This window comes from Xenopus laevis, chromosome 9_10S (assembly GCF_017654675.1).
Source record: "Xenopus laevis strain J_2021 chromosome 9_10S, Xenopus_laevis_v10.1, whole genome shotgun sequence".
NCBI lineage: Eukaryota > Metazoa > Chordata > Amphibia > Anura > Pipidae > Xenopus > Xenopus laevis.
The window spans coordinates 54,856,383-54,883,105 of NC_054388.1; the positions used below are offsets into that span (position 1 = coordinate 54,856,383).

General features: G+C 41.8%; 1 protein-coding gene across 1 annotated transcript; it reads right to left on the reverse strand.

Moving 5' to 3' along the window:
* Positions 1-1,523: 1,523 nt before the first annotated feature.
* On the reverse strand, positions 1,524-26,458 carry LOC108702942 (carboxy-terminal domain RNA polymerase II polypeptide A small phosphatase 1). Its single transcript, XM_018238762.2, has 7 exons — positions 26,092-26,458; positions 12,409-12,557; positions 9,991-10,092; positions 8,014-8,070; positions 7,262-7,354; positions 6,910-7,095; positions 1,524-6,131 (listed from the first exon to the last, which is right to left on the reverse strand). The coding sequence occupies exons 1-7, from the start codon at positions 26,156-26,158 to the stop codon at positions 6,003-6,005; spliced, it is 783 nt and encodes a 260-aa protein (XP_018094251.1). The 5' UTR covers positions 26,159-26,458; the 3' UTR covers positions 1,524-6,002.
* Positions 26,459-26,723: the final 265 nt, after the last annotated feature.

Here is a 26,723-nt window from a genome sequence, read left to right on the forward strand (position 1 = left end):
CAACCACAGCCCTTTAACAGGGAAGATCTGTGTCTCTGAAGATGCCCCAGTAGCTCCCCCATCTACCTGTTGATTAACTGTACTGAGCTTAGGGACTGACTCACAATATACAGTACACATAGAATATAAATGTCACAATATAAGGCTGATTAGTACTTAATACAGATGATTACTACATGCAGCACAGAAACCAGTGCAATAGTGATGTGCGGGACCCGCGGCTTTACAGTTTACACTACAGTGCAATTAGCATCAGAATTTATTATTCAGCCTTGTAGCATCAGTTTATATTAAAGGCCAACCTCATTTTTTTTCTTGATAATTTGTGACGACCCCTAAGCTCAGTGTCGGACTGGCCCACAGGGATACCAGGAAAACTCCCGGGGGGCCCAGGTGTCAGTGGGCCCTCATGCTGCTAAACATTTGGCCTATTTCATGGCCATTCCCTATTTCTATGAGAACAAAGAGGCTAAATAGATGGAATAATTGATTATAGTATGTAAAGAAAAGAGACTAGGAGAATAGAGGTTGATTGAGAAGATGAAGAATAATAGTACTGAAAGTGGGCCCCTGTTCTAAGGTTTTATGGTGGGCCCCTGGTGTCCCTGTCCGACACTGCCTAAGCTTAGCTTCTCAACAGCTGCTCGGAGCCCACTGAGCATGTGAGTGTCGCAGACACTTTCCAAGATGGTGACACCCTGTGACAAGTTTGAAGTCCTGGATCATTGCTGCTATTGACAAGCTGAAACTTTAGGCTGGTACAACAAGTGCAGTATATAAAATAAGGCATTTTTAGCCACGTTAATTTTTAGGGTGTAGTACTCCTTTAAGGGTTAATGTGTAAGAACATGTATTCGGCTTTTTAAATGATGAAGTACAAAACAATATTATGTTGCCTATGATTACTTCCCTTGTAGGGTGAAACGTGTCAGGAGTTTCTAGATGTTGTTAATGAAATAAAGACTCTGGTGTGAAGGCTCCTGTCTATATTGAGACGGCTAAAAACTACTTATTAAAGGGTTGGTTCGCCCTTAAGGTGAATTCTAAGCACCTTTTTAGGTTTCCTTTTAGATCGTTTTGATATTATTTTCCTTCTTCTTCAAACTCTTTCCATTTTTCAAATTGGGGTCACTGACCCCATCTAAAAAAAAAATGCTGTAAGGCTACAAATGTTATTGCTACTTCTTATTACTTACATTCAGGCCCTCTAAAACTCATATTCCAAACTCTCATTGAAATGCAGGGTAATTTGGACCCTAGTAACCAGGTGGCTGAAATTACAAACTGGAGATCTGCTAAATAAAAAGCTAAATATCCACCAATAATAAAAAATGAAACCAATTGCAAAATGTCTCAGGATATCACTCTCTAAAGCATATTAAAAGTTAATTTAAAGGTGAACAACCTTTAAAAAGCTCTGTGTTCCCATTAATCATTTTCTAGCACCTCCTCCGGTTTAAAATGGAATGATATTAAACCCATCAGAACAAATCCCATGAAATAAGGAGATGTGACACACAAGCTTTGTTTTTACCTTTAGTTTCTTGTCATTGGAAGGATTACTTTACAGTATTTCTTGTTTAAATCACACAAAAGAAGGCACTTAAAATATCTTTTTTTTTTCTTAAATCTCCCCAAAGAAGTTAAAAGGATTAGCCCTCCCCACACAGTTCTGTTTAGAAGACAGATATACAATACAAAATATATAATATCATAAAAAAAATAACTTTAGGGTTAATGGCAGCCCTTGTCCTTAGTGCAGGTTCTCATGTAGACACACAGCAGGCTCTAATATGGGGGAGAAAAGGATGTTACACACACACACACGTTACAATTTTTTGTCATTTTTGAGATGTGAATGTTCTAATACATGGTTGATTGGCTGATTTAACCAGTATTTAGTATCTAAGATATCAACATCATACTACATCCACTTTGTGTGGAAATTCTATTTTACAGCACAGTGGAATATGTTCATGCTTTAGAAATAAAATATATGTTAAGAAGAAGAAAAGGTGAATCCAAATCCATTTACTAAAGGCACATTAACCATGAGAGCACCTACTAGCTGCTTTTCTGCTTGAACCCCATTTCTGGCTTTATTAGGCAGAGCTCAACATCTCTTTTAGCAGCATATAATGGTATATATATATATATATATATATATATATATATATATATATATATATATATATATATATATATATATATATATATATATATATATATATAAAAATAGCACAAACCCTCGCTTCTTTCCTATTGCTATTGTCAGTTTAAGGCAAGGATGTTAAACTCAGATCTCCACCATCATAGGGAAACAGCCTATACCAGTCCGCTGGTAGTTGCAGTTCATAAAAGCTGGAAGGAGTTGCAGTTTGTGGTGGGCAGCTGTGAGTTTGACTTCCCGGGAGGCTGGTGATAAAATCAACATGGTGCCCTCAGATGGAGGTTATTGGTACAGCAGGTAAGTTCCATCCAATGTAATGGAACTAGAGGGGATGCTGAGCTTGTAGCCCCTGGTTGCTGCAGGTCACCCACCATCTACACTTATATCAGAACATGTACTACTTTAACACCGTGAGACAGAGAATACCAGCTGTAAGGGTAACAGAAATACATTACAAAGTGAATGAAGCAAGCTGTGTATTTAGCAGTTTGGCGGCCCCTCCAATAAGCAATTAAAATCATTTCTCTTCATACATGCTGAGCAATGAAGCCCGAGTGTCTACATGGAAACCATCAACTATAAAAGCTTCCCCAGTAATGTTATGTGTTATGTGTCAATTCTTTTATATCTCTCTAAAAATCATATTTACAGATATACATATTTATAGAGCCTTGTGTAACTACCAATAAACAAGGAGGTGCAGTCTCTCAGTCAACTCACTACTCTACTCACTACTCAACGCAGTGCAGGTCAAGAATTAGGAAAGATTCTTAAGGCGCTAGGTGCTCTAATAAACCCTTAAATACCAAACTTTGCCTTGGATTATAATAAAGAGTGCAGAAAGAAGGGGGTACAATTGTTCTATATATAGATTGGGGAGCATGGGGGAGGCCAGGGCATTTATTCTTTGATATAGCTGGATTTAGGTTTGGAATAAATGGAAATCTATGGAATATGCATCACAAAATCACGCTGGCACAGCACACACTGAGGGAAGAGACTCCCACATATCCACATCTTCCCAATATCAATTTAAAGGGGAAATTAACAGATAAAATACACGCAGGTTTAACAAAGAGTTTGGTAAAATTCACAAGTAAATGGCGTTACTGGTCCTTTAATGAAAATTACTAAATATCTGCCTTGTTGAAGAAAAGTGTATTTAAGCTATAAATTCCCTTTCAACAATACACAGAGTAACAGGACACTGAGCAAAGGTGCAGCAGTCTTGATGCTGAACCAGGCCTGGACTGGCAATCTGTGGGTTCTGGCAAATGCCAGAGGGGCTGCTGTAAGTTGCCATAGACAGTCACTATATTTTGGGCTGGTGGGAGGCTGTTTTGGCTGCTGTGTGGCCTGTTTGGGCCTCTGTGTACCTGAAATGCCAGGGCCTATTTTGAATCTCAGTCCAGACCTGTGCTGAACTACGACTTGCTGCATTCCTCTAGCAGTGGGAGCTGTGCTTGTAGTTCAGGAGCAGCTAAAGGAGATGTGAGCTTTATTAGAGAAACTTAATTTGTTGGAAAGAACCGTTTAACTGCATCTCCATAACCCGGTGTCCCAAAAAGGCACTGATGAATCAATACTAGGTTTAACTCCTAATGCACCAGAATAGGAGGGGGTGTATGGTGTAATGTCTAATCCCATGTATTTGTCAGTATTGCAGTTATGGGGATAATTGACAAGGCACAAAAAGAAAGTCCTGATATAACCCACAGAAAGGCACTAATCTGCTTGCTGTGTGCCCAGGGGGCAGGAGATTGGGTGATGTGTTAAAGGAATAGAATAAAGGCACTAAGCATTTGCCAGCAAATTATAGACCAATCACCTGCCTGTAACTAGAGGGACATTTGGTTAATCCAAGATAACCATGGGGGTAGTTCAACAACTGCAAATGGGTGGTTACTTTGGCTGAAACCTGGGCCTGTTACTCCTTATAGCCTCCTTCTAGTAACTGAAATCAGTCCTATCTCAGTACTTACTCTATTCCAATCTCTGATTCTCTGTACTGGCCTTGGGCTGCTATTTCTCATTGTCATGTAGGAAGAAGATAGTAATGGAGTTCTCCATTTTAGTGACTTTGGGCAGTGTATATCAGCTTCCTAGACCTCTGGCAGCTAAAGGGTGTTCTTGCTCCATCTATCTGCTGCTGCTTCTACTTGACGATAGGAAAGAGAGTAGCCCAGAAGCAGAAATCAGACCTCTACATTTATTTACCATGTTCCAAGAAGTTTCATCCCAAGTGGATTCGCTCTTTAAAAAGCTTCCTCCCAGCACTTAAGCCACATAAAATGGTCTGTGAATTCCCTTGAAATGATTTGTCTCATCAGTTCACCTAATACCCCAGAGAAATGAGCTACACTCATACACCTCCTTGACCCAAGCTGCACTGGTATTAAATACACAATGTTAAAAAAGGCAATATATAAAGCCAAGACACCCCCCCAGCCCTTCCAGACTCCTGCAGTAACCCATGGTCCCTAATACATCCGTCCAACAGATCGCTCAGGAGGGCAATGACAGGTAAAACATGAAAAGAAATGGCACCAGGACTGTCTGAATCTGTGGTGGGAATAAGGGCAAAACAGTAGGAGTGTCAAAAAAAATCACCCTTGAACACACATCGGTGCTGAACTTCAACAACTGAAAGGTTTCTGACTGAACAATGATGGAAAGTTTTATTGTTTCCATTTTCCCTACTGTTTCAATGTTGCCTTGTTGGTGTCGTCTAGGCCTACTATACTTACTAGCCCCCATTTTTCCTGCTCACATCTATTGCTTTGGAGGGTCCAAGATTGTGCAGAAACCTGTATGGTCAAACCTATGTGCACATTACTAGAGATTGCTGTTAATTGTACAGTCCTGGGACAAGTCTGAAAGGCATCAAGTCACTCAGGATACGCATTGTTTCCTTAAATCTTACTTAGAGTGCTAGCTGCAGTGTTCATGGGAGAAACAGAAATAATCTCCTTGCTGCATGTTTTGCTCATTATCAGTATCCCCTCTGCTGCCCCCTACTGACAAGGCTTCTGTACACCTGCACTGTTGTTTCCTCCACTGCTGCAATACCAACACCCCAACACTAGGCTTGCCCTACAACAAACCCAACTGTGACCTGCACATGTGGGAACATCGCCTGCTGATCTTGCTTCTCCATTACCCATGTCAATAAAGCATACCGGTTACCCTAAATCAGATGCTTCATAAAACAACACATTAGGAACAAGAGTACTCCCTCTCTCAAACACACCCCAATTAATACTCCATTCAGTATATGGCAATGATTAGACTATAGTAACACTTTAATAAAACCTCTGCAGTCCTGTTGTGACCCTACATACGCATCACCCATGCCTGAAGCAAGTCAAAGACCTTCATGCCTATAACCCTCACCCCACAGCCATACAGACACAGTAACTGCACTTGGGTGCTGGATTAGTAAGAATGTGAATATGCAACTGATATTATGCTGACACTGCCCTAAAAGTAATGATGAGAGGAATATAAGAGAAACACCTATGTGTTAATCTTGTTTGTCAGAACAGGAGGATTATTTCTACTTTCCTTACCAAAACTTATAATGAAAAACAGAAGTCTTTAAAAATGAAGTTATTGCAGAAATATGAATATGATATCAATCACCAAATTCTAATCTGATAAACCTACCAGTGTCAAGCTGGGTCGCACCATAACGAGGCACGAAAGCTGATTTCAAAAGACCACATCTCATCCCTCCCATAACGTGATCCTTCTCCTGCCCTTTGCCATGCATAAGTCAAGAGTTTACTCACACAGAAGCCCACCCGCCGCTACCCACCCCCCCTCTGAATCACTAGCTAGCACTCCGACTCTGCTTTAGAACGCTGTACACGTCATCCACTCGACTGATTCTCTCGAAGAATGGGAGCAGGTCTAGGAGTTCGGTATCTGTCATGTCGTCAAACCACGAAGCCACTGGCACCTGCACAATAGCAGAGACAAATAGGTATGAGAGATACGGCAACAGAAAATAAATGAGGCCTACACTAAATTCCAGCCGTGTCAGCAGCACTGCACATGCTCAGTAAGCTTTGGCCTGTTTTTGAGAATGGCGGATAGATAAAAGGAATTATAAAGCTTTGCAAAAAGGCAAATACTATTTTATCCTAAACCTTATGAGGGGGTTTTGCAACCATTTAAAATTAGGTCACAGAACTCAAGACAGGTTTAAAAGCATAAGTACCACAAAGTGCACCCATGTGTCTCATGTCTAGACAAAAGGTGACCCTTCAAGTTGGATTTCTGGAGGCCCTTCAGGGCTGTACTATATATCCCTAAAGCAAATGACTCCTTTCTGATGGTGACTACTATTTATCAGGCAAAACCATGATACAAATAAAAGGTATTATTCCAATCGTAACTAAAAACTGATAAATCTATCTAAATTAGTTTTCTATTAACATAGTCTGTAGCCTAAACATCCCCTTTATCCAGTCCTGTGACATCACAGTTTCAGGTTGCTTTCATTGGTCACAATTCTTTATGAAGTCTGAAGTTGGATGGGCAGCTGGGAGAAGTGAATTGAGAGTATCTTCAGTGATAGACAGAGAAAGTGAGACTGAGCAGCTGGATAGACAGGCATCACAGCACAGATATATACGTTATAGAATCCCTTTAGCCTTGTGGGCTCTGGGCCTGCACTGAAGATGAGAACACAAGCAGATGTTACATTGCACTGCACCTAGAGGTTCCAAAATTACCGCATTATCTGGATGGAAAATGTAGGAGGCTGGAGAATTGTCAATAATAATCAGCTTGTTGAGGTCCCTCCCCAGCCGGCTCAGATCTTTTACATAGTTCCCTCGATGAAAGGCACACGACTCGCGGAATAGCCGAGCATGGAATGCTCCCCATTTATCCAACAGATCAGCCACCGGGTCAGCGTACTGTGTGGAGGGCAGAAGTAATGAGGCAGGGAATAACAAGAGAGGATTAAGTATCACAAGTAGCCAAACTGGCACTATTCCTAACAACATAATCAAGAGAAATAAGAGGAGGTTCACAAAAATTAGTTAATTATTTTAAAATTAACGGAATGATCAGGGGCCTCACCTTGGCGAGACTTGCAGTGAACAGGACACACTCAAACATCTCTCCCATGCGCCGGAGAAACTCGTCCACGTGCGGCCTTTTTAATACGTACACCTAGGAAGGAGGTGCATAGCAGACAAATACCAGATTATACAAGTGCCATATTACTCTACACATTTGTACTACAGTCTTAAATGGGATATGGAGACCCATGAAAGCCTTGTCCTACTGAGTAGTCATCCAGATGTTGGTAAATCCATAATACCTGAAACAGTTGGTTATGCCTGGACTCATTTACACCAATCAACAGAGCTTTATCCATAATCCTTTTGCATCATTCGCTGAAAGTGATTGGCTCTGGACCCAAGTAATCGAGAATAGGCTGACAGGAGACATTACAGCCTATCCTGGATTACTTGAATCTAGTGCCCAGTCAGGATTCCTTGTTGCTCTCCTTCATTGGATTCTGTTACTGGCATCCCGGTGGTTCTGCATTAAAAGCTTTGGAAGCAGAAGGAAAGAGAAGGGAATGGGCGCTGTACTCTTGGGTCTTACTTTTGACATTGTAGAAGTCTTTGGGCTTGAGGAGAATTGACTGCTGCTACATTGTATCAAGAGTCAAAACCAGGTGTGCAGAAAGGGACATTAACACATCGCAATTTCTACTTTAAATTAAAATTATTTCTATCAAAAACCGAAAGCAAGGGAAAAATTAACAGCGTTCATTTATTTCTGTTAAACCCATTTATGAGGGATAAGGGAAGGGACTTTACCTGATGAACCGTTCCTTCAATCTCCACAGGAATGATAAAATCTGCATTGTTGACAGGCTGTAAATACACAAAACAGACCATTAGGATGGTGTGTGCACCAAAGAGACTCTGCAGAAGGCTGCATTCATTTAGTGGGGTCATGTAAATAAACAGGGATCCCCAACCAGTAGCTCGTGAGTAACATGTTGCTCTCCAACCCCTTGGATTTTAATCCTAGTGGCCTCAAAGCAGGTGCTTATTTTTGAATTCCTGTCTTGGAGGCAGGTTTTGGTTGCATAAAAACAGGTGTATGGCCAAACAGATCCTCCTGTAGGCTGACAGTCCACACAGGGCTAACAGACAGCCAATTATATTCTTTATGTTGCTCCCAAACTCGTTTTACATTTGAATCTAACTCACAGATAAAAAAGGTTGGGGGTCCCTGCTTTACACGGACAAATATCTATAGACAGTGTGTGCAAAACTACAGTTATGTTCAGAATAATAGCAGTGTGCTTAAAAAAGTGAATAAGGCTAAAATCCTTACAATAGCTTTTATTTCCATACACGCAAATGCATTGGGAACACTGAACATTCTATTCCAAATCAAAACAATTTGTGTTATTCCTTTTACAGAAAATGAAGAAAAGAGAATATTAGAGTACAGCACACTATTTGCTCTTTCATCAATGACATGCTCTGTGTTTCCAGAACATAAGCAGAGATAAATTCAAAACAAGGAATGGGTTAAGTAGCCTCCCCAAGCACAAAAATCAACCTTCGCCTATGCCCTATTCCAATAGCTTGGTTTCACATAGGCAGGTAAAGTACTTACAGGTAACTTTAGACTTTCCTTGATCTTCCTGGAGCTGATCATTGGCTGAGTCTTTGCCATTGTGGCTATTCCTCTATCCATTTTAATGATAGTTTTTTTTTTCCCCTTCAACGTCTTTCAGGTTTTGGTTGCCATTTTAAAGCATTTGAGATCATTTTAGCTGAGCAGCCTATCATTTTCTACACTTCTTTATATGTTTTCCCCTCTTCAATCAATGTTTTAATCAAAGTATGCTGTTCTTCTGAACAATGTCTGGAACAACTCATTTTAGAAAGATATGCATTATAACCAGTATGCACAACATTTGCTGCCTTCCTTCCAGTTATGACTGTTGGGTCTGTTGGTTTTCTATTACTCTACTACACCTATGAGTAAATGATTTGCCATGCAGAAATATAGTGTCTACCAAAAACAGTGATTGCTCAGGTTAGTAATTTTAGACTGCTATTATTCTGAACACAGAAAACTGGAATAGCGGGCAGGCACCACTCCAAAACACCAAACTCAGTAGTCAATCAGTAGAATCCAGGAGCCCAAATTTTTTGAATAGTACAAAAAGTCTTTATTTTACATTATGTATAAAAGATAAAAGCCTGGTGCGTTTCGTGTCCCCCAAGGACACTTAATCATATGTGCATGATTAAGTGTGCTATGATGAGCATGAGCACCCGGACCCACGGTGGAAAGCGGTAAGCTTGTCCTTTTACTTATTTATAAAATCCATGCTTCCTATGATCTCTAATATGCTATTATTCTGAACACAACTTTCTATATTATGACCACTAGGGTGTTACACTTCTGGGGAATGTCTCAGTCAATGCATTTAACATGGTGACTTCCATTCATATGTATAAATCCAAATACACAAGGGATAAAAAGTGCATTTATAACGTTTTCTCCAGTACTAGTTCAAAATGTACATTGGTGGAAACCAAAAGTCATATAATTGTGTTCCTCCTTAGGAAGAAGTGCAAAGCCTTTACTAAGGAGCCAATGTGGCTGCACTGTGCAGTCTATGGGAGTCTCCACACATGGATCAAGTGTTTATTTATTGTTTATTTTGCTCTATCACATGACACAGTGTGACTTAGAAGTAACAGTGCCCAATACACAGAGACATAGAGGGCACAGACGTAAAACGCAAAGGATAGAAACGCTCTCACCTTGAATGAGCTATGAACAAGGGTCTCATCTAAGTCGATGACCGCACAGATTTTGCCAGCGTCCTGTGCTTTCACCTCTGGGAGAAGATATTTAACAGACGACTGCAGAGAAAAAAAAGATATAAACAGCTCAGAGACCCAATCTCCATGAGTGCAGGTGTTACGACTTTGTTTGGCAGTGAGGAAAACCTTCCTATAGAGATATCATCAGCCCACAGCACAATGGCTGCTGCTGAAATGCAACATTTCTCAGCTACAGTCAGAGCAACATGGCATAAGTTATAGTTCAGTAACAACTGAGCTGCAATATACTTGCATTTTATTTTGCTGGGCTGTAATAATAATTACAATTGGCAGTACCCAATTGTGATCATTGTGATGTCAGCATTTTGGCATAGGGTTGGATAAAGAGCAAAGTACAGGAATCCTTTACAGCCAATTACACCTGCCCAGGCAGCAGCCTGTACCCTTTCACTGCCAGGCTCCATGGTTATTACTATTTTAATGACCCCCTCATGGCGCTTTTCCCTTTATTTGGAAATATACTATTGTACACAGTACTGCTGTAATAGTACGGGGCTACAGGCATAAGACAGCACAAATCTCATAAATATTATGTTCTGTTTATAAACCACTGACACTTTTACACAGCCCTTTCCACATTTGCGCTAGTCCTTGTCCCAGTGGAGCTCAAGTTCCTATCAGATTCACACACGGGCAACACAATTAGCCTTTCCTTAGTTTAGGATATTTTTAAGCTGCCAAGTTGCACGTTAGGTAGCCCCATTACTTGAACATCTCCAGCAGTATAAGGAATATCTACTCCAAGGTGGCTTATTCACATTTGGGTTGCAGAGAAATGTGTTGGCACTCTCTCTCTAATTTGCAGTGCTAATGACTAAACCAAAAAAGCCCATGTAAAGATCTGCCTCAAGGGGTCACTGTTGCATACACAAGAATACTGGCTCTGAGAATCTGCTGACTAAGCATGCTGGGAGCTGCAGTTCAGTTGCAATGGCTGCAAAGACCCATATCAGCTTTACAGTTATGTGAAATGGGGGAGGATGCTTTGTTTATCTGGCAACATTCCTCAAGTGCAGAGCTAAGGGGGAGGCAGACTACTGTGCATGAAAGGCTCTACAGCTGAAACAACACTGAGAGTTTCATTACAGAACCATAAACACAGGAGCCTCAAATGTAAATACAGCACATCCAAAGCCTTGTGATAACAGAATATATCCAATACATACATAGCACAGCCCCAGAATAATGATTGGGATTAGCTCCACTAGAGAGAATCCAGTTACCCCCTAGTGCTGTGCGATTGACAAAAAGTGAACCCACACCCAACCATAACCTTCAACTCCCAATCTGACCCAGAAAGACATCTCTGTTTATAAACCCATGCCCACCCTGTCCCATCTCTCTCATCACATAGGGGGTGGGGGTGGCAGTGCCTATACAGAAGCTAGGCAGAGTTAAGTTGCAGTTGGGAATGGTGCAAGGGAAAGCCCAGGCCGAACCCGTCCACGAGCCAGTAATCCTATGCAAATTTCAGTCTGAACCCTCCCAACCCGTGGGTCCTGCAGGTTTCAGGCTGGTCTGCATATCACTAATGCTTACCCAGGTCCTTATTTTTGATGCTCTGTTCTTGGGCTGCTCTCTTTCCCATGGTCATTTTATGGCTTGGGGATGTAATTAGACATAGTAAGTGCTCCCTCTTGTGGTCAGCAAGGGGTAGTTCACCTTCAAAAAATTTTTCAGTTCTGTTCGTTTCAGATAGTTCCCCAGAAATAAAGACTTTTTCCATCTATTTTCTATTTGTGACCGCTTTTCTAAAATGTAAGTGTAAAGTTTAATTTTTTTACCTCTTAAAGTGGGGGTCACCAACTGTAATGGTTCTAAATTGATATATGTATTTGATGCATTTGTTATCTTTGTCCCTGCTGAGCCGAATCCCTGTGTTTCATTAAAGGCAGCTGTTAGAATTGATACAATAGTTGCTAATATTCTGAGCAATGTATCAACTAATTGTAACAACTAAATGTAACAAATTGCAACAGAATGCTCCTGGATCACTGAGCTGTCACACTGAAACCACAGAGACACGAACATTAAACTTGGGAGAACGGTAAAAAAATAATAGATGGAAGCAGTTGAAAAAAGTCTTTGTTTATGGTGAACATGCTAAAAGCAACTGAACTGAAAAAGTGTTTGGAAGGTGAACAACCCCTTTAATACAATGGGTCAGTTGGATCAAACCCCCGTTCCTGACATAAGGAACAAAGAGAGGAAGTATACAGAATCAGAACTCGTGGGCAAGTAACATGATGACTATTACCCAATAGTAGGGTTCTAATATGAAGAAAGCAATGGTTTCCAATCCCTACCCAAGCCCTATACTCAGACTCCACGTACCTTGGGAACTGATCCGTTCTCCTCCACCAGGAGAGGGGCATTGTTATTGACAGGAAGGGGCTCAGTATCCTCATGACACAGGCAGCAGAACAGGGAGTGGAAGATGCTGCGATTCCGAGGCTTCTTCGAAGAGGAGGGGCTCTGAGCACCTGGCGAAAGAGTGAAGACAAATATCAGATGGCTGTGGTAATCCTATCACCGGGCCCAATGCTACTTTGCTAATGGTTTTCCAGTAGATTTGTTCAAAAACAAAACTGCTAGATGGCTGCCGCATGATAATCTCTATTATGCCGCTTCCCCCATATAACTGCCCTATCCTCCAGCGTGACCCACTAGTCCAATTTATTGAATTAATTTATCTCTAATTGAAAACTAAACTGAGAACGAGAAATATTAAATTGCTTGATTGATCTAGGGTAGGACTCCTCAAGCGTTTTCGGTGCAATCCAACGGGCTGCAACAAAACGCATGCAACAAAAATAAGATAAGTAATAGCATTGTCGAATGGCGTTGCAGCATTGATCCGACGTGACACGACTGTCGGATGCAGACGATGCGTCTGCATCCAACAGTCATATTGCGTCGAATCAACACTGCAATGTCATGCGACAATTCTATTACTTACCTTATTTTTGTCGCAGTGGTCGGATTGCACCAAAAACGCTTGTTTAGTCCTACCCTTATGGTTTCATGAGGACACTGGACAGGACAGATGGTGAAGAGATTTCCCTTATAACTGGGTGCAATAAAGATAAGGCAGTGCAGGGTGTAAATAAGGGTTACAGCATCTTACATCTAGAGATCAAACCAGCTCATCACCCTTTAATCTGTACATGGTTAAAAAGATTATATTAATCCGGAAATCAGCAGCTCGCTGAGGAACCAGTTATTATCTGGCTTAGCTACGTTCCAGGGAAATTCCAAAACCAACAGGCACCAAAAAAATCATAACATTGTTAATTTGTCCAGCCCAGTATTACTAAAATCACCCATCTACCCCTTTCTAGTGTCTGCCATTAATGGAAAAGTGTTTGCAATCTTTTGAGGACTTTTGCAATTGACATTATTATTTTTTTTTTCTAGTTTTCAAAATATTTTTACGCTCCTAATATAAATCATTTTAAACACCAAGGACAGCTACAGTACAGTTCTGCCGGCTGGCCTCAGTCAGTTAGAAAAAACAAGTTAGAAAGCAGAGAATATTCTTGGGATGTTGAGAAGCTTAGAACTGACAGGGAATATCACATGACTTCTCACTGTGGATGGTTGATTGTAATAAACAGTAGGTGACAATGTTGGTTTAAACTGATTATGTTGGAAGTGTAAAAGCAGATAATATCTTGAAAAATTGGGGTAAAAATAATGTTAATTGCAAAAGTGCTCTTTAGTTTTGAGGACTTTTATTTTTAAAAAAGGGGCTTAAAATTCCCAATGGGAAGGGCACAATAATAGGGGTAACCATTTATTATGTACGTATGCATACATGACTGTTAGCTGCCATACCAATTTAACAAACATAATAAAAGGACAATCCTCTATGACTGCAAGTTAACAGGTAAAAGAGGGGCAGAAGATCCAAAGTGAAATATTGCCTGTTTATTGATTTATTTATTATAGCTGCACCATATAAAGCCATGCTTGGAATTATAGAATGGTGGCATGTGCAAATCCCTGTTGGTTATCCTGGTCATGTGACTGCTCCGGAGAGTTGCATATAAAGCTTCAGCCTTCAGCTGCTAAAGGGCAGCACGCGGTATATCCATTAACTAAAGTTCCTCTCTGCTTTAAGGAAGGTGAATTGAAAGAATGTTACTTGTCCTTAAATAAAGCAGCGAGTTCTAGCAGCAAGTTCTTCCAGTGTCACTTTAAGGTCCCCGAGGTGAGAGCACTGTAAGGGCATAAGAGCACTCATTCGGAAATATGAAAACAAATCCACCCCTGCAAAGAATGTGCTTGCAACACACACACACAGTAATGCTGAACAAACATTTCCTGCTGTAACCCCTGGCATCCCACAGGCACTAGAAGCGGCAGTGTGGCACAATGCACTCAATTTCTCAGTATATATGGTACAGGCTATGAGCAAACTTAGGGTGATGCTTCTGCAGAACAATAACTTTGCTGCCATTGTTCTATGCATCATCCTGATGAAGGGAGTGTGTTCCCCCCAAAACGTTGAATGTTTGGTGGCTTAATAAAAGGGGATACTCCCCTAATGCATAAACTCGAGTATGTGCGGATCCGTTTCTATAAGTGTAGGTTGCTAGGGGACCCGGCCGGGTCAGCGGAAGAACGTACCACCATTGCAGGACTGGTAAACTACAGGTGTGTGGTAGGAAAAATTACATTGCACACAAACAACTTGCCTGATGGTACAAAATATGGAAGCTCCCACCATTATATTAGCAGTGTAAAAAAGTATCAATAGAAATAGAACTCCATATATACTGTAGAACCCCCATTTTAACATTTCAGGGAACCAAAAAAAAAAATTATACAAAATCCGGGAAAACTTAAAACTATGGAAATGCATTATGTATTGCATATACCGTAAAAAAACACTGTAAAATAAGGGAAAACTTAGGATGTAAATTTGAGTTTTCTCTGTAAATAGAAATTTACTCTATATATAAAATAATGTTCATTTCCCCTTTAAAAAGAAGACCAATCAGTGACACTAAAGAATTCTGGCAATAGTATAAATAATTTGCTGACTTCCTGTAATTGCTATTATTTCATAGCGTAGAAGTAGGAGTCAAGTGGCATCAGCCCAAAACCGCAGTGCAATAAGCAGAAGCTCCGCCCAAGAGATAAACTTACTGACTGCCAATCTCTCTGGAGAGGAGTCTGCAGCAACGCTCTTTCTTCATCATCTTACAACTTGATATAAAGCAACGGAAGGGATTCAAGGCCTCAGAGAGATAGTCATGTAAGCATGGCTGCTGTACTTGAGAAACAGTACAGAAATCCCAGGGCTGGGTGCTGGCAGTTGTAGTCCAACATAATCCACATGGGGCTGTTGCGCACATTTTGTCATACAAGCGGTTTCAAGTTATAATAACCTGACCCATTAGGACACCAAGGCTGCAGGCAATACTGAGAATTCTGGTATAAACCAGCAGGTAAAAACTTGGTGACAATAAAACAATGGTCTAATGAGCCATTAACCTTAAGAGTGTAAAGCACCAGTGCATTAAGGTGACCTCCTTCTGCTGTCCTACCTGCTTGGTGGGAAGCCCCTCTCAGGCCTGCTGTAAGGGACAGTTTTTAACCCAGACTGCAGGTGCTGCACTGGGTAACCTTTACTGGGTCTGCTTCAGTCAGAACAGCTGCACGGTGTGTCTTTAAAGGAACAGTAACATGGAAAAAATAAAAATTTACAGTCATGAATAGCTTTAATGTACTGTTGTCCTGTACTGGTACAAGTGATGTGCTTGCTTCAGAAACTCTACTATAGTTTATATAAACAAGCTGATGTGTAGCCATGGGACAGCCATTCAAAGCTGAAGAAGGAGAAAGGGCACAGGCTACACATTGAGTTGCCACCTGGCCGGTATTTTAACGGCCTAGACGGTAAAACACCTGCCAAGGCCAGGGCCGGTATTACAAATTTACCGGCAAGTTGCCGGTAATTTGTAATACCCTTTTAAAAAAGCCCCTGGCCTGCCGCCAATTCACACAGAACTTACTTTTTTTCCAGCGTTGTGGACATCTCTGCGATGTTGTTCCGCCCCTTTTGCGGCACACGAGGTAGCTCCGCCCCCTTTTGTGTCAGACCACCCCCTTTTGGTGCCCGCCCCTCACTGGCCGGTAATATTTTTTAGTAAAGGTGGCAACCCTAGCTACACAGCATATAACAGATAAGCTTTGTAGTATACAATTGGATTCTTCAGAACTTCAGATTTGTTATCTACTCTCTATCCTGTGCTTGAATGGCTGCCCCCATGGTTACACAGCAGCTGGTTTGTATAAACTATAGTAGTGTTTCTGAAGAAAACACGCTCGATTAAAGCTGGCCATAGATGCAAAATAGACAATATAGTTGTACGAATCTAAGTTTCTTACTATTTTCGGACAGCGTGGATCATCCCGACATTTTTTGTCATTTAGTTGATCATACAGGTTAGAAGATTTCTGTCTTCTCTGCATGTGTTGCCTATCTTGACAATATCAAAGAGTGACTGTCACTAGAATTTGTCGGACATAACTCCAATACAATTACTGTCACAGCCAGAACATCATCTGATTTATTATTTTACTACTTTATTTAATCTGAAGGGTTAGAGGCAGGTCGGAAGAATGGGACATCCGACCGTTTGTCGGCTACAAGGGTAAAATCTGTACATCTATGGCCAGCTTTACCAGTGCAGGACAACAGTACATTATATTTTCATTTTTTGATATTGCTGTTCCTTTAATTCTGATGACAGTATCCTTTAAGGTTACAAGCGCTGGTTACACATTAAAGGTGAAGTGCCTAGTTTGTAAAAACTAAGGATCAAAGTTTACAGCTCAGAGAATTCTGCAAAACTGGGTTGTTCATAGAAATTGGAATAAAGTAAAATAATAAATGCATTTAATATGGGGCTGCTAATTTCACTCAAAATTGACTTAGAAAAAAAAAGTGTGATATTTTGTTTGACGGTTTCTTTCCTTTTCTGTTTTTCCTGGAGGCGTGACATGGTGTAACAAGTGCTGCACCTCTGATCTGCTCCTAACCACACAGCATTTGTAGTTACTGTATCACAGAGCCATGCTGGGCCCCTCCTCTCCCGTAGCACCTACTGGGTGACAGCGACAAAGAAGATAAGATCTAGAGAGGGTTCCTTTGTACAGTCCATGAGAAAGAGATCGAACACGCAGGAACTGGAGAGTTAGGGCAATGGCACCCATAGCATTTGTCAGTCTATCAGTGGTGGACAGCATGTATGGCAAAAGGCATTTAGCCTTCTGGTGTGCTGGAATCTTACATTTTTAATTGAAGGCTGAGCAGTGCAACCAAACTAGTGCAAAAAGTACATAAGGGTAAGGGTGCCAAAAGGCACAAAATGGAAAAAAAAAGTCTTCAGACCCATCTTCTGGCAAACTTCATCATAGAAAAAGGCTTTAGTCCTGAAAGGACCCTCAAACCTGCTACTGTGAACTACAGTGGCATGCTGGAATTTAAGCATACATTTGAGAGTATTTCCCAGGGGGCTTTGGGGTGCTATTGGTATTCCCTGCTAGTATGGGTCCCAACATGCTCTCTTCTTATACAAGAAACAAACATGCACTTGAACTCCGTGGCCCTGAAAGTAGAGAAGAGACAAGTTCATTCTTGATACGAGATAAGCATGAATCTCGGCAGCCCCGGTACTGTGGCTTATGTATTTATAAGAACACGTTTAGTTTTATACCATTATAATGAAATAGGGGAGCAGATACTAAGGGGTCCTGGGAGAATTCTGAAATCACAGACTCACATATAAAAATAAAAACTGGGTAAATAGATAGTATGTGCAAAATAAAAAATGTTTCTAATATAGTTAGCCAAAAATGTAATGTATAAAGGCTGGAGTGACTGGATGTCTAACAGAACAGAACAGAACACTACTTCCTGCTTTTCAGCTCTCTTGGTTTACACTGATTGGTTACCAGGCAGTAACAAATCAGTGACTTGAGGGGGGGGCACCTGGGTCATAACTGTTGCTTTTGAATCTGACCTGCATGCTACGAATTTGTAAAACACAAATCAGCAGGTCGATTTTTGCGGCAACTTTTTTTCACAATCCATTGGAAATCTGGTGAAATGTTTTTGTGCCGTCACTACGAGCAAAGTACACTGGGCTGGTTTGCATTTAAAAGGAAAGGTACAGCAGCAGGTCAGTGACTTAGCTTTCTGGAGGGAAAGTACCCCTAGTAATACTCCCTGTAACCTCACCCGTTTCAGTAAACAGCAGTAAGTGTTCTGAGTGTTAAATGGTCCAAGGCTTCTCATGGTGAATCCTGCCATGTCATAGGGAAGAAATGCAGTAATCCATGGCAGTCTGGACTCCGTTACAGAATGCAGCATGCACCACACTGAACAGTCTTTTACTGCACACATGTGATATACCCTCTATTTGCTCATCCTCGCTCTGTGACTATGCGTTTCCCTTGATGCATTGAACAAGACATCTCTGAACAATGCGACTTTCTATAGAGAGTATAGTGCTGCAATGTAATAGAACAATGTAACGGAACAGGCAGTAACAGCTCCCATTATGGGCAAATCGAGTTAGCAAACAAATACAGGATAAAGTAGCACGAGAGTCACTGTCAGCAAACGGTGTGTGTGTGTGATAGGGACCTTAGATTGTAAGCTCCCCTAGGGTAGGGACTGAAGGGGCTGGTGCATATTATCAATAATCCTCTTTAATAATGTGATAGGTATTCCTTAAATAAAAAAACATCCATTACAATGAGGTGCAGAGGATGTTTTAAATCAACGTCATTTAGGGCAGAGATACACGGTCAGACAAATCTTCTATTCTTCGGGGCGACTAAACTCCCAAACTGCCTTCCCGCCAGCTAGAATGAAAATTGCCGTCAGGATGGCACTCGGAGTGATTCGTTTGCCGAAGTCACCCAAAATTGCCTTATGAGGAAACTTCGAGTGACTTCAGAAAACGGAGCACTCCGAGTGCCATCCCGCCGTCGATTTTCATTATAGCCACGGGAAGGCAGTTTGAGAGATTAGTCGCCCCAAAGAAGAGGAGATTTGACGCTGGGCGTCCCTGAATCTCCCTGAATCTGACCGTGTGTCTCTGCCCTTAGATCTATCTCTAAGCTGATTCTAAATATATTAGCATGCATGGGCCAGGGCCTAGGGCACAAAAGTTTTAGTTCTTCAGCACGTTTTCCACCCCAGCATAATGAGATACTTGCTGCAACACCTCTGCTGCCTGCTGCCACACGTGCAACACAGTGTGTAATGGACATGTGCAGATCCAGTAGCAGAAATACAGGGCATCGTCAATCAATCGCACCGAAGCAGCGGCATAAAACCGTCCAAAATTCCAGGGTCACAAAGGGTTATTGATTAATTCTAAAAGTAATACGAGCAAATAATGGAAACGTACAATTGCATGTTGGCAACAAAATAAGGAAACAGGGGCTGAACATGGAGCAGAGACCTGCCAGGGATATGCCCCTGTGACTGCAGCCAGATTTAGAGGATCCAGAGCGGAATAGAGTGCACCTCCCTGCGTGGGCAGCAACAATGGCCCCTTCCTCCCCACCCACCCACACAGATTGTCAGGGACCTTCTCACAGCACTGAGTACCTGCAAGCCTTCCGCAGCATAACTAATGGTCTCACATTTCATTTACTGGAAGAAAATATCCCACAGTCACATCCAATTTCCATTTAGTACCAATCACTGTGCTTACAAGTCTGCACAGCTTACCTGGGCAAAGTGGAACCTGGGGCCCTCCAGCTCTAGTTGAAACTGAGAGCTACGTGTATAAATAAAGATTAAATCGTACCAAATTCATCCTGTTTCAGCAAATTCAGGACAGCTGGCAAACGGATATTAATAGAATATCGGACCAACCATCCTGTGCTTCTTTAGCTTTTTCCAAACTTCTGAATTACACAAAAAGCTGGTTGGGGTATGCACTAGGGGGGTTTCATGTGTGAGAAGGGGGTGGGGTGTGAGGTAAGGGACCCAGCCTGAAGACCAGTTAAAGTGAGATTTGGGGTGATTGCCATTTTGTGCCCAAGATACCGGTCGAACTATAGCAGGTTAACCCAATGTTTCTATATATCTGTAACCTTGTTATGAGCCAAGGGAGCTCAGGGTGAGTGCTTGGGTTTCTCGTGAAAACTATAGCATGGTGACTTACCCATTACCCAATTGTCTCTATATATCAGTAGCCTGTGTTATAAGGTGGCACGAGTTGACCAAATGTTGGACCACAAAAGGGGCTGAAAGCTCTGCTTTATGGAAGACCTGAAAATCTAGAATGAAAACTGTATAAGTTAGAAGTAGGTTAAACACACCGGCATCCTTTCACCTGTATAGGGAGCAGGCATCTAAGCTAGGCAGACAAGGGCAAGGGGACTCTAGAGACAGCTCCTCTTGTGGCCTTATACAGATGGCCCTATGCATATTTAGATGAGGCATGTAATGCTGAAGCTTTCTATTGCTAGGTATAAATGAATATATGCAGAGAAGGAACCCACAGACAGACCAAGCTAGGTAAGCAAATAACAGCCAAAGGTTTGCAGGTTGGATGTTCCCGGTTGCAAAAGGTCATAAGTGGGAGATGGTATAACTATGGTTCACAGACATAACATTAGTGATTCTAAGTGGACTTGGCACAAGAACTCACCTGCCTTCAGCCTGTAGAGCCCAAAGACCTCAGCTGCTGCAGAACCCACTGACATGTCACTTACAGCTCTGCCTTCATTTACTGCACCATACATTGGTGTATCACTTCAGGTTGGGGAAAACATCCTCAGTCGTAAGCCCAGCACCCTACCCTATTAGTGACCTTTCTATTGTAGCCGGCCAGGTCATACAACACTGTGACCATACCATTAGCCACTGCCCTTTGTGGCAAGAAACTGCTAGTAACCCAGGGTGGAGCATGGCTCTAGTAACTTGCACAGTAAGCGAGAGGCAGGTTCAGCAATTTAGACTGCACTGCAGACAAAATGCAGAATAAAGCTGGCCATAGACACGCAAAACTATTCTTATGTCGGAGGAACGATCATCCGTTGCAATCTTCCGACCTACAACTAACATTCAGATAAATAAAATAGTAAAGAGAACAAATCAGGTGATGTTCTGGCCATGAATTGACAGCAATCATACAAATGTTATGTCTGGCAAATAGTAGTGACAATCTCCCACTGTTATAGTACATACATATAGCGATATTATCATTAGCCGACAGAATCTTCTAAGCCAGGGATCCCCAACCTTTTGAACCCGTGAGCAACATTCAGAAGTAAAAAGATTTGGGGAGCAACAGTAGCATGAAAAATGTTCTTGGGTGCCAAAGAAGGGCTGTGATTGGCTATTTAGAAGCCCCTATGTGGATTGTCAACCTACATTGAGGTTCTGTTTGGCAGTACAACTGGTTTTTATGTAGCCAAAACTTGCCTCAAAGCCTGGAATTCAAAAATAAGCACCTGCTTTGAGGCCACTGGGAGCAACATCAAAGGGGTTGGAGAGCAACATGTTGCTCACGAGCTACTGGTTGGGGATCACTGTTCTAAGCTATCCAATCGGCTAAACAACCAATGTTGAAAAATGTTGCGACGGTCCACACGCAGTCCAAAAATTGTACAAACCTTGTTTCGTATGACTTTATCTTTGCATGTATGGTCAGCTTAAAGGTGGTGAAACAAGTTAAGATTCTGGAGATTAGTCGCCCTGCGACAAATCGGCTCTTCTTTGGGCGACTAATCTCCCCTAAATAAGAATAGAGAGGGGATGCACACTCAATGAAGGAAATAATACTTGGTAAACAAAGGTGGTATTCAAAAAAAATTTATTTTATAAAGTGTATAGGAAACAAATACAACAGTATTAGCACTATAGTCTTTGTCAAGGGGAATTCTGAGTTCAGAATTCCCCTTGACAAAGGCTATAGTGCCAAAACGTTGGAGTGTTCTCATTATTGGCAAGTGTATCTGCTCCCTGTGGTTTGTCCCTTTTTGCCTTGATCTTGTAACTTGGTGGTATGTATTTATTTATGCTAATACTGCTGGACATAATATACCATTTTGTCTGATGTATATTTGTTTGCTATACACTTTTTACAAGAAACATTTTTTGAATACCACCTTTGTTTACCAAGTATTATTTCCTTCATTGAGTGTACATTCCCTCTCTATTCTTATATATGGTTTTGGGTAACTGACTGTGGGGTTATCCCGGGGTCATTTGCACCTCATATTTCTTAAAAAAGATTTTTTGAACCTCATTTGCACCTCATATTTATAAAAAAAGATTTTTTGAAAAAAAAATTTCCCTTTCCAATACTGGGAGTGCCCTCCATTAACTTATATTTGTAATCTCCCCTAAATGCCTTCCCGCCGGCTAGAATATAAATCGCTGGCGGGATGGCACTCGGAACGCTTTGTTTTCCGAAGTCGCCCGAAGTATCCTTGTGAGGCAACTTCAGAAAACAAAGTGTTCCGAGTGCCACCCTCTCTGGTGCTGTCTTAAAGAGCAGGGTCAAAAACCATTCAGGTATGCACACTGCTGTGTACACCTATCTGTTTGTGTGAAGTCGTGCCCTGTGATCACAGGAGCAATCGGACCAGATCATATTGGCCAGTTGTGTGGTCAAGTTCAGGGTCAGACTGGGCTCCCCGATCGGCTGGAACTAAAGGAATATATTTAATATATATATATAAAATATATTTGGCGTGGTTCAGTTTTGCCGGCCTTTGTGCATGTGCGGGGGGGGATCCCACGAGGTTTGGAACCCGGTGGGCCCCAAATGCGCCAGTCTGATCCATGTCATGTTGCATGGGCTGGCAACCTGAATTGTGATCAACTGCAACCAATTCCCTGGGATCAATTTCCTTTCAAACTTATGGAAATCAGAACCTCCCTGTGCCCCAGACTTAAGATGGCCATAGATTTATAATTTGTTCCAACGAACAATTGTCCCTTGCAATCTTCTGATTTACCACTAACCAAGCAGATTAAATAAAGTAGAAAAAAGAACAAATCAGACGATGTTCTAGCTATGAATTGATAGGCAGCAATCATACGAAAGCTATGTCTGACAAATAGTAGTGACAGTCTCTGACTGATATCGTTAGACTGATATAATCGTTATTGGACAGAAACTTTTTAACTTGTCCGATTGATTTAACAAACAATCATCATGACACGAAAAATGTTGGGATGATCCACACACAGCCCAAATATCATACGAACCGTATCTTTGCATCTACAACTTTATCTTTGCATCTATGACCAGCTTTATATTATAAGCTCCTTGGGACAGGGACTGAATGTGCCTGAATGATTCTGTATTTAGCTGTGTGCATAATGAGCAGTTTGTTATTTGAATAAAGCTACTAATCAAGGCAGAAGGAAAACAGATCTTCTGGAATCTCCCCCTCCCTCTGCCTCTCACATGTGCTTACAAGCTATCAGCTCCTTTTAAATACTAATTAAGGCTAAATGGCCCTCTCTAGGGTACATACAGGGATTTGCCTGGAAAGGGGGCATGATAGCACCAACTAGCACTAAACAAGACTGAACTGAAACCTGCTAATTGGGACAGTAACAAACACCAAGTGAGAAGGTTCAATCCCACCCAAGCACAGAGATATATTCTTTTTCTCAATTTTCGACAGAACACATCACAAGGGCAGGGAGTCCAGGGACTGGTGCCAGTGTTTCAGAGACAGCAGCTCATTAACGATGAGATTACTAGTAGCTCCAACAAAACTTGCAGCTTATAAATGTATACTGTAATGAATGTAATGGGTGGCATAAGATCTGGGGGGGGGTGGCATCACCAGAATTTTCACAGGGGAAATAGAATTGTACAAAAATTGTAGAGGAGAGTCTCTGTACTGTTCCAAACTACATTCTTATCTTGAGTGAATATGGATTAAAGGACACAAAACTTTAAATATTTAGGAGATAAAAATATGTTATGCACCCCACAGTGAATATAACTGGTAACCTTCCTGGACTGGTACACTAGAAAAAAAAGGGACGGGTCCAGAGTACTGTGAGATGGAGAGTCGCATGCTGCCATCTTTCCTTGTGTCCTAGGTAGTCCTTATGCAGGCTTGGCCTCAGGGCATGAACAATACTGCAATTCTAGCAAGTCTTAGTGTACTTTACATCCACCCCAAGCCAATGTAAGGACTGCCTGGGAAATAAGGAAAGATGGTGGCATGGTGATCTCCAGCCAAGTACCCCTAAAAATTCTCCCCAGTCCTATAATAGTGATATCCCTCTAGTGACCCTGGCCTTGGAAATTCTCTCTAGTGACACAGGTGCACCCATGACAAGACAAATGCCACTCTGAAAAATGCTGCACTTACAAATGACTAGAGCCTGATGCATGGGTGCAGCCAATATCATAACAATAGAATTGCTGCCATACACAGCCCAAGGGTACTGGTTGTGCAGTCTATTCCAATTTATCAATAAAGCAGGGATGATGACTTCTGCATTAAGAATATCAGCAATTTAAAGGGTGCCTACTCTGACAGAGCTGCTTCTATATGAAACAGAGACTCAGATGATTCCAGTAAAGACAGAAACCAGCAGATGAAAGACACCCCCAATGGGTTTCCCTGGTTCAGTTAAATCTGCCAAATTTGCAGAATGTGATTAGAATGTTCTAAGGCAATTTGGAATCTGCCGTTTTCATTGATCTTTCTTGTAAATTTGAGGAGGTCACATTTTTTTGCTTCTACGACTAACTGGTAGCTAAGATCAATGCTCCTAGGAACCAAGCAAGCAGTTTGTTTTCAGAACTTCAGAATGAAGGGTGAACGACAATAAAGACATGCGTGCTAAAAAGGAAAACAATATAAAACTAGCGACAATAAACACATGCATGCTATAAAGGAATACAATATAAAACTAATAAAATGAATATTATACATACACACACACACAGCAGATCCCCTTATTCATTTTTGTACAAAATGCAAGTATGATGCTGATCTGCCCTGGATCCAATCAGGTTCTGTTTATGGCAGACACCACCAGATCGTAACCAAACACTGAATAGTCAGAGGCATGTAAATCCCTGAGGGCTTATCGATATACTTTTCTCTCTCCGTTCATTTTTGTATCAGTAAGAATCTTGTGAAAGGGCCAACAATGACATCTTTAGTATAGGTGGGGCCTGGGAAAAATAGACATTAATGGGGGCCAATTAGGACTGACAGACCAATGGCCCTGGAGCTGTAATTCCCAGCTCTCCCCTGCAGCTTTAAGATGAGCTCAGTACTTCTGAAGAGAAACAGACATAAAGTCTAACTGTCAGAATCTCCGTCTACTGTCCCTGCTATGTTCCTTGTTCTGACAAAGTGGGCCCAGGGAACTCGCCCCATTCTGCAACCCTAAACAGACAGTTTTGATGCCTCCATAGATCCAAATCAAGGCCACAGTGCCCATTTTCAGAGCCACATTTCCCAAAGTGCCCCACCCCCTTTTACAAATCTGTCATTCCCCACCAAGCCCACCCTTCCACCTGAATTTCAGCAGTGCCCGTAGGATCTTCAGTATAAGATAATGTGGTCATTATCCGCTTAATACCATCAGGCTCCCAAGTAAAGGCAGACTAACAACCTGTAGCTGCTGCAGAGCCTCTTGGAAAGCACTGGTAACAATCACTGAGTAACTTCATAAGGAGTTGGAAACGAGGCAGATATTGTCTCAAGAGGTTCTGCAGTAACGTTTTTAAGAGATAATAAAGATTGTCAATCAGGTTTGTGTGTTGGCCCTCAAGCTGTCATTGCACTACAAATCCCAGGATCCTAAGCTGGTCTGTGTAACTTCTACAAGAGCTTGAGAGCCACAGGTTGGACATTTCCAAAACAGCAGCTTCGATCGCTAGCCTATAAAGCAAACAAACACGCCTATTTTCCTATAAACTCTCCCCTTAATCATCAGTGGACTATTCCCCTCTCGCACAGTCTGTCGCCCACCATGAGCCGTACCTTTTTCTTGCAAGGGGTTGTTCACATCTTCTCGGCTGACCTGGGTGAATATGGACGGATTGTCCATCACACCTCCCCAGAGCTCGGCTATTTACTTTCACTTCTTCCTTCCTCTGGGCTGGGGGTTGTTGGATGGAGGAATGAGGGCGAAAAGGGGGGAATGGAGGGGGACCGGGGGCATGGGAGAAGGAGGGCGGAAACCACAACAGAGAAACGGGGAGAGAAAAAAAGGGGGGAAAACAAAAAAGGGGAGATTGCTGGAAACTTTGTTACAACATGGAGTTCCTCTGCTCAATTTCTGATACAAACATGGAACCCACGGGCGGTTTCAAGGGACCCCAGTGGAACTCGTGATACCAGTGAAGGCCACTAGAGGTCGCTTGTCGCACTGTAGAGAGGAGATATCGGAGAAGCAGCGTTATGTTAGTGGCGTCTGTAGGCAAAATAACTGCGGGGCCCAGAGAGAGCAAAGGTAGTTCAGAAAAGGTCTAGAATAATCCCTGTGGGTATAATGTGGAAACAACTGTGCAGGTTGCTGTGGTAAATAAGAATAAAGGATCTCTATGTACTTTGGGTATGAATAGGCATAAGTGTACAACCCAAAATATGTTAGCAATTTATTTTTTAAAATA

Excerpts from the sequence above, each read along its gene's own strand:
- LOC108702942 (XM_018238762.2), bottom strand. The coding sequence starts at position 26,158 with ATGGACAATCCGTCCATATTCACCCAGGTCAGCCGAGAAGATGTGAAC. Across the intron at positions 12,558-26,091 it reads CAACCCCTTGCAAGAAAAAG|GTGCTCAGAGCCCCTCCTCT; the intron begins GTACGGCTCATG and ends CTCTTTCGCCAG. Across the intron at positions 10,093-12,408 it reads AGAACGGATCAGTTCCCAAG|TCGTCTGTTAAATATCTTCT; the intron begins GTACGTGGAGTC and ends TTTTCTCTGCAG.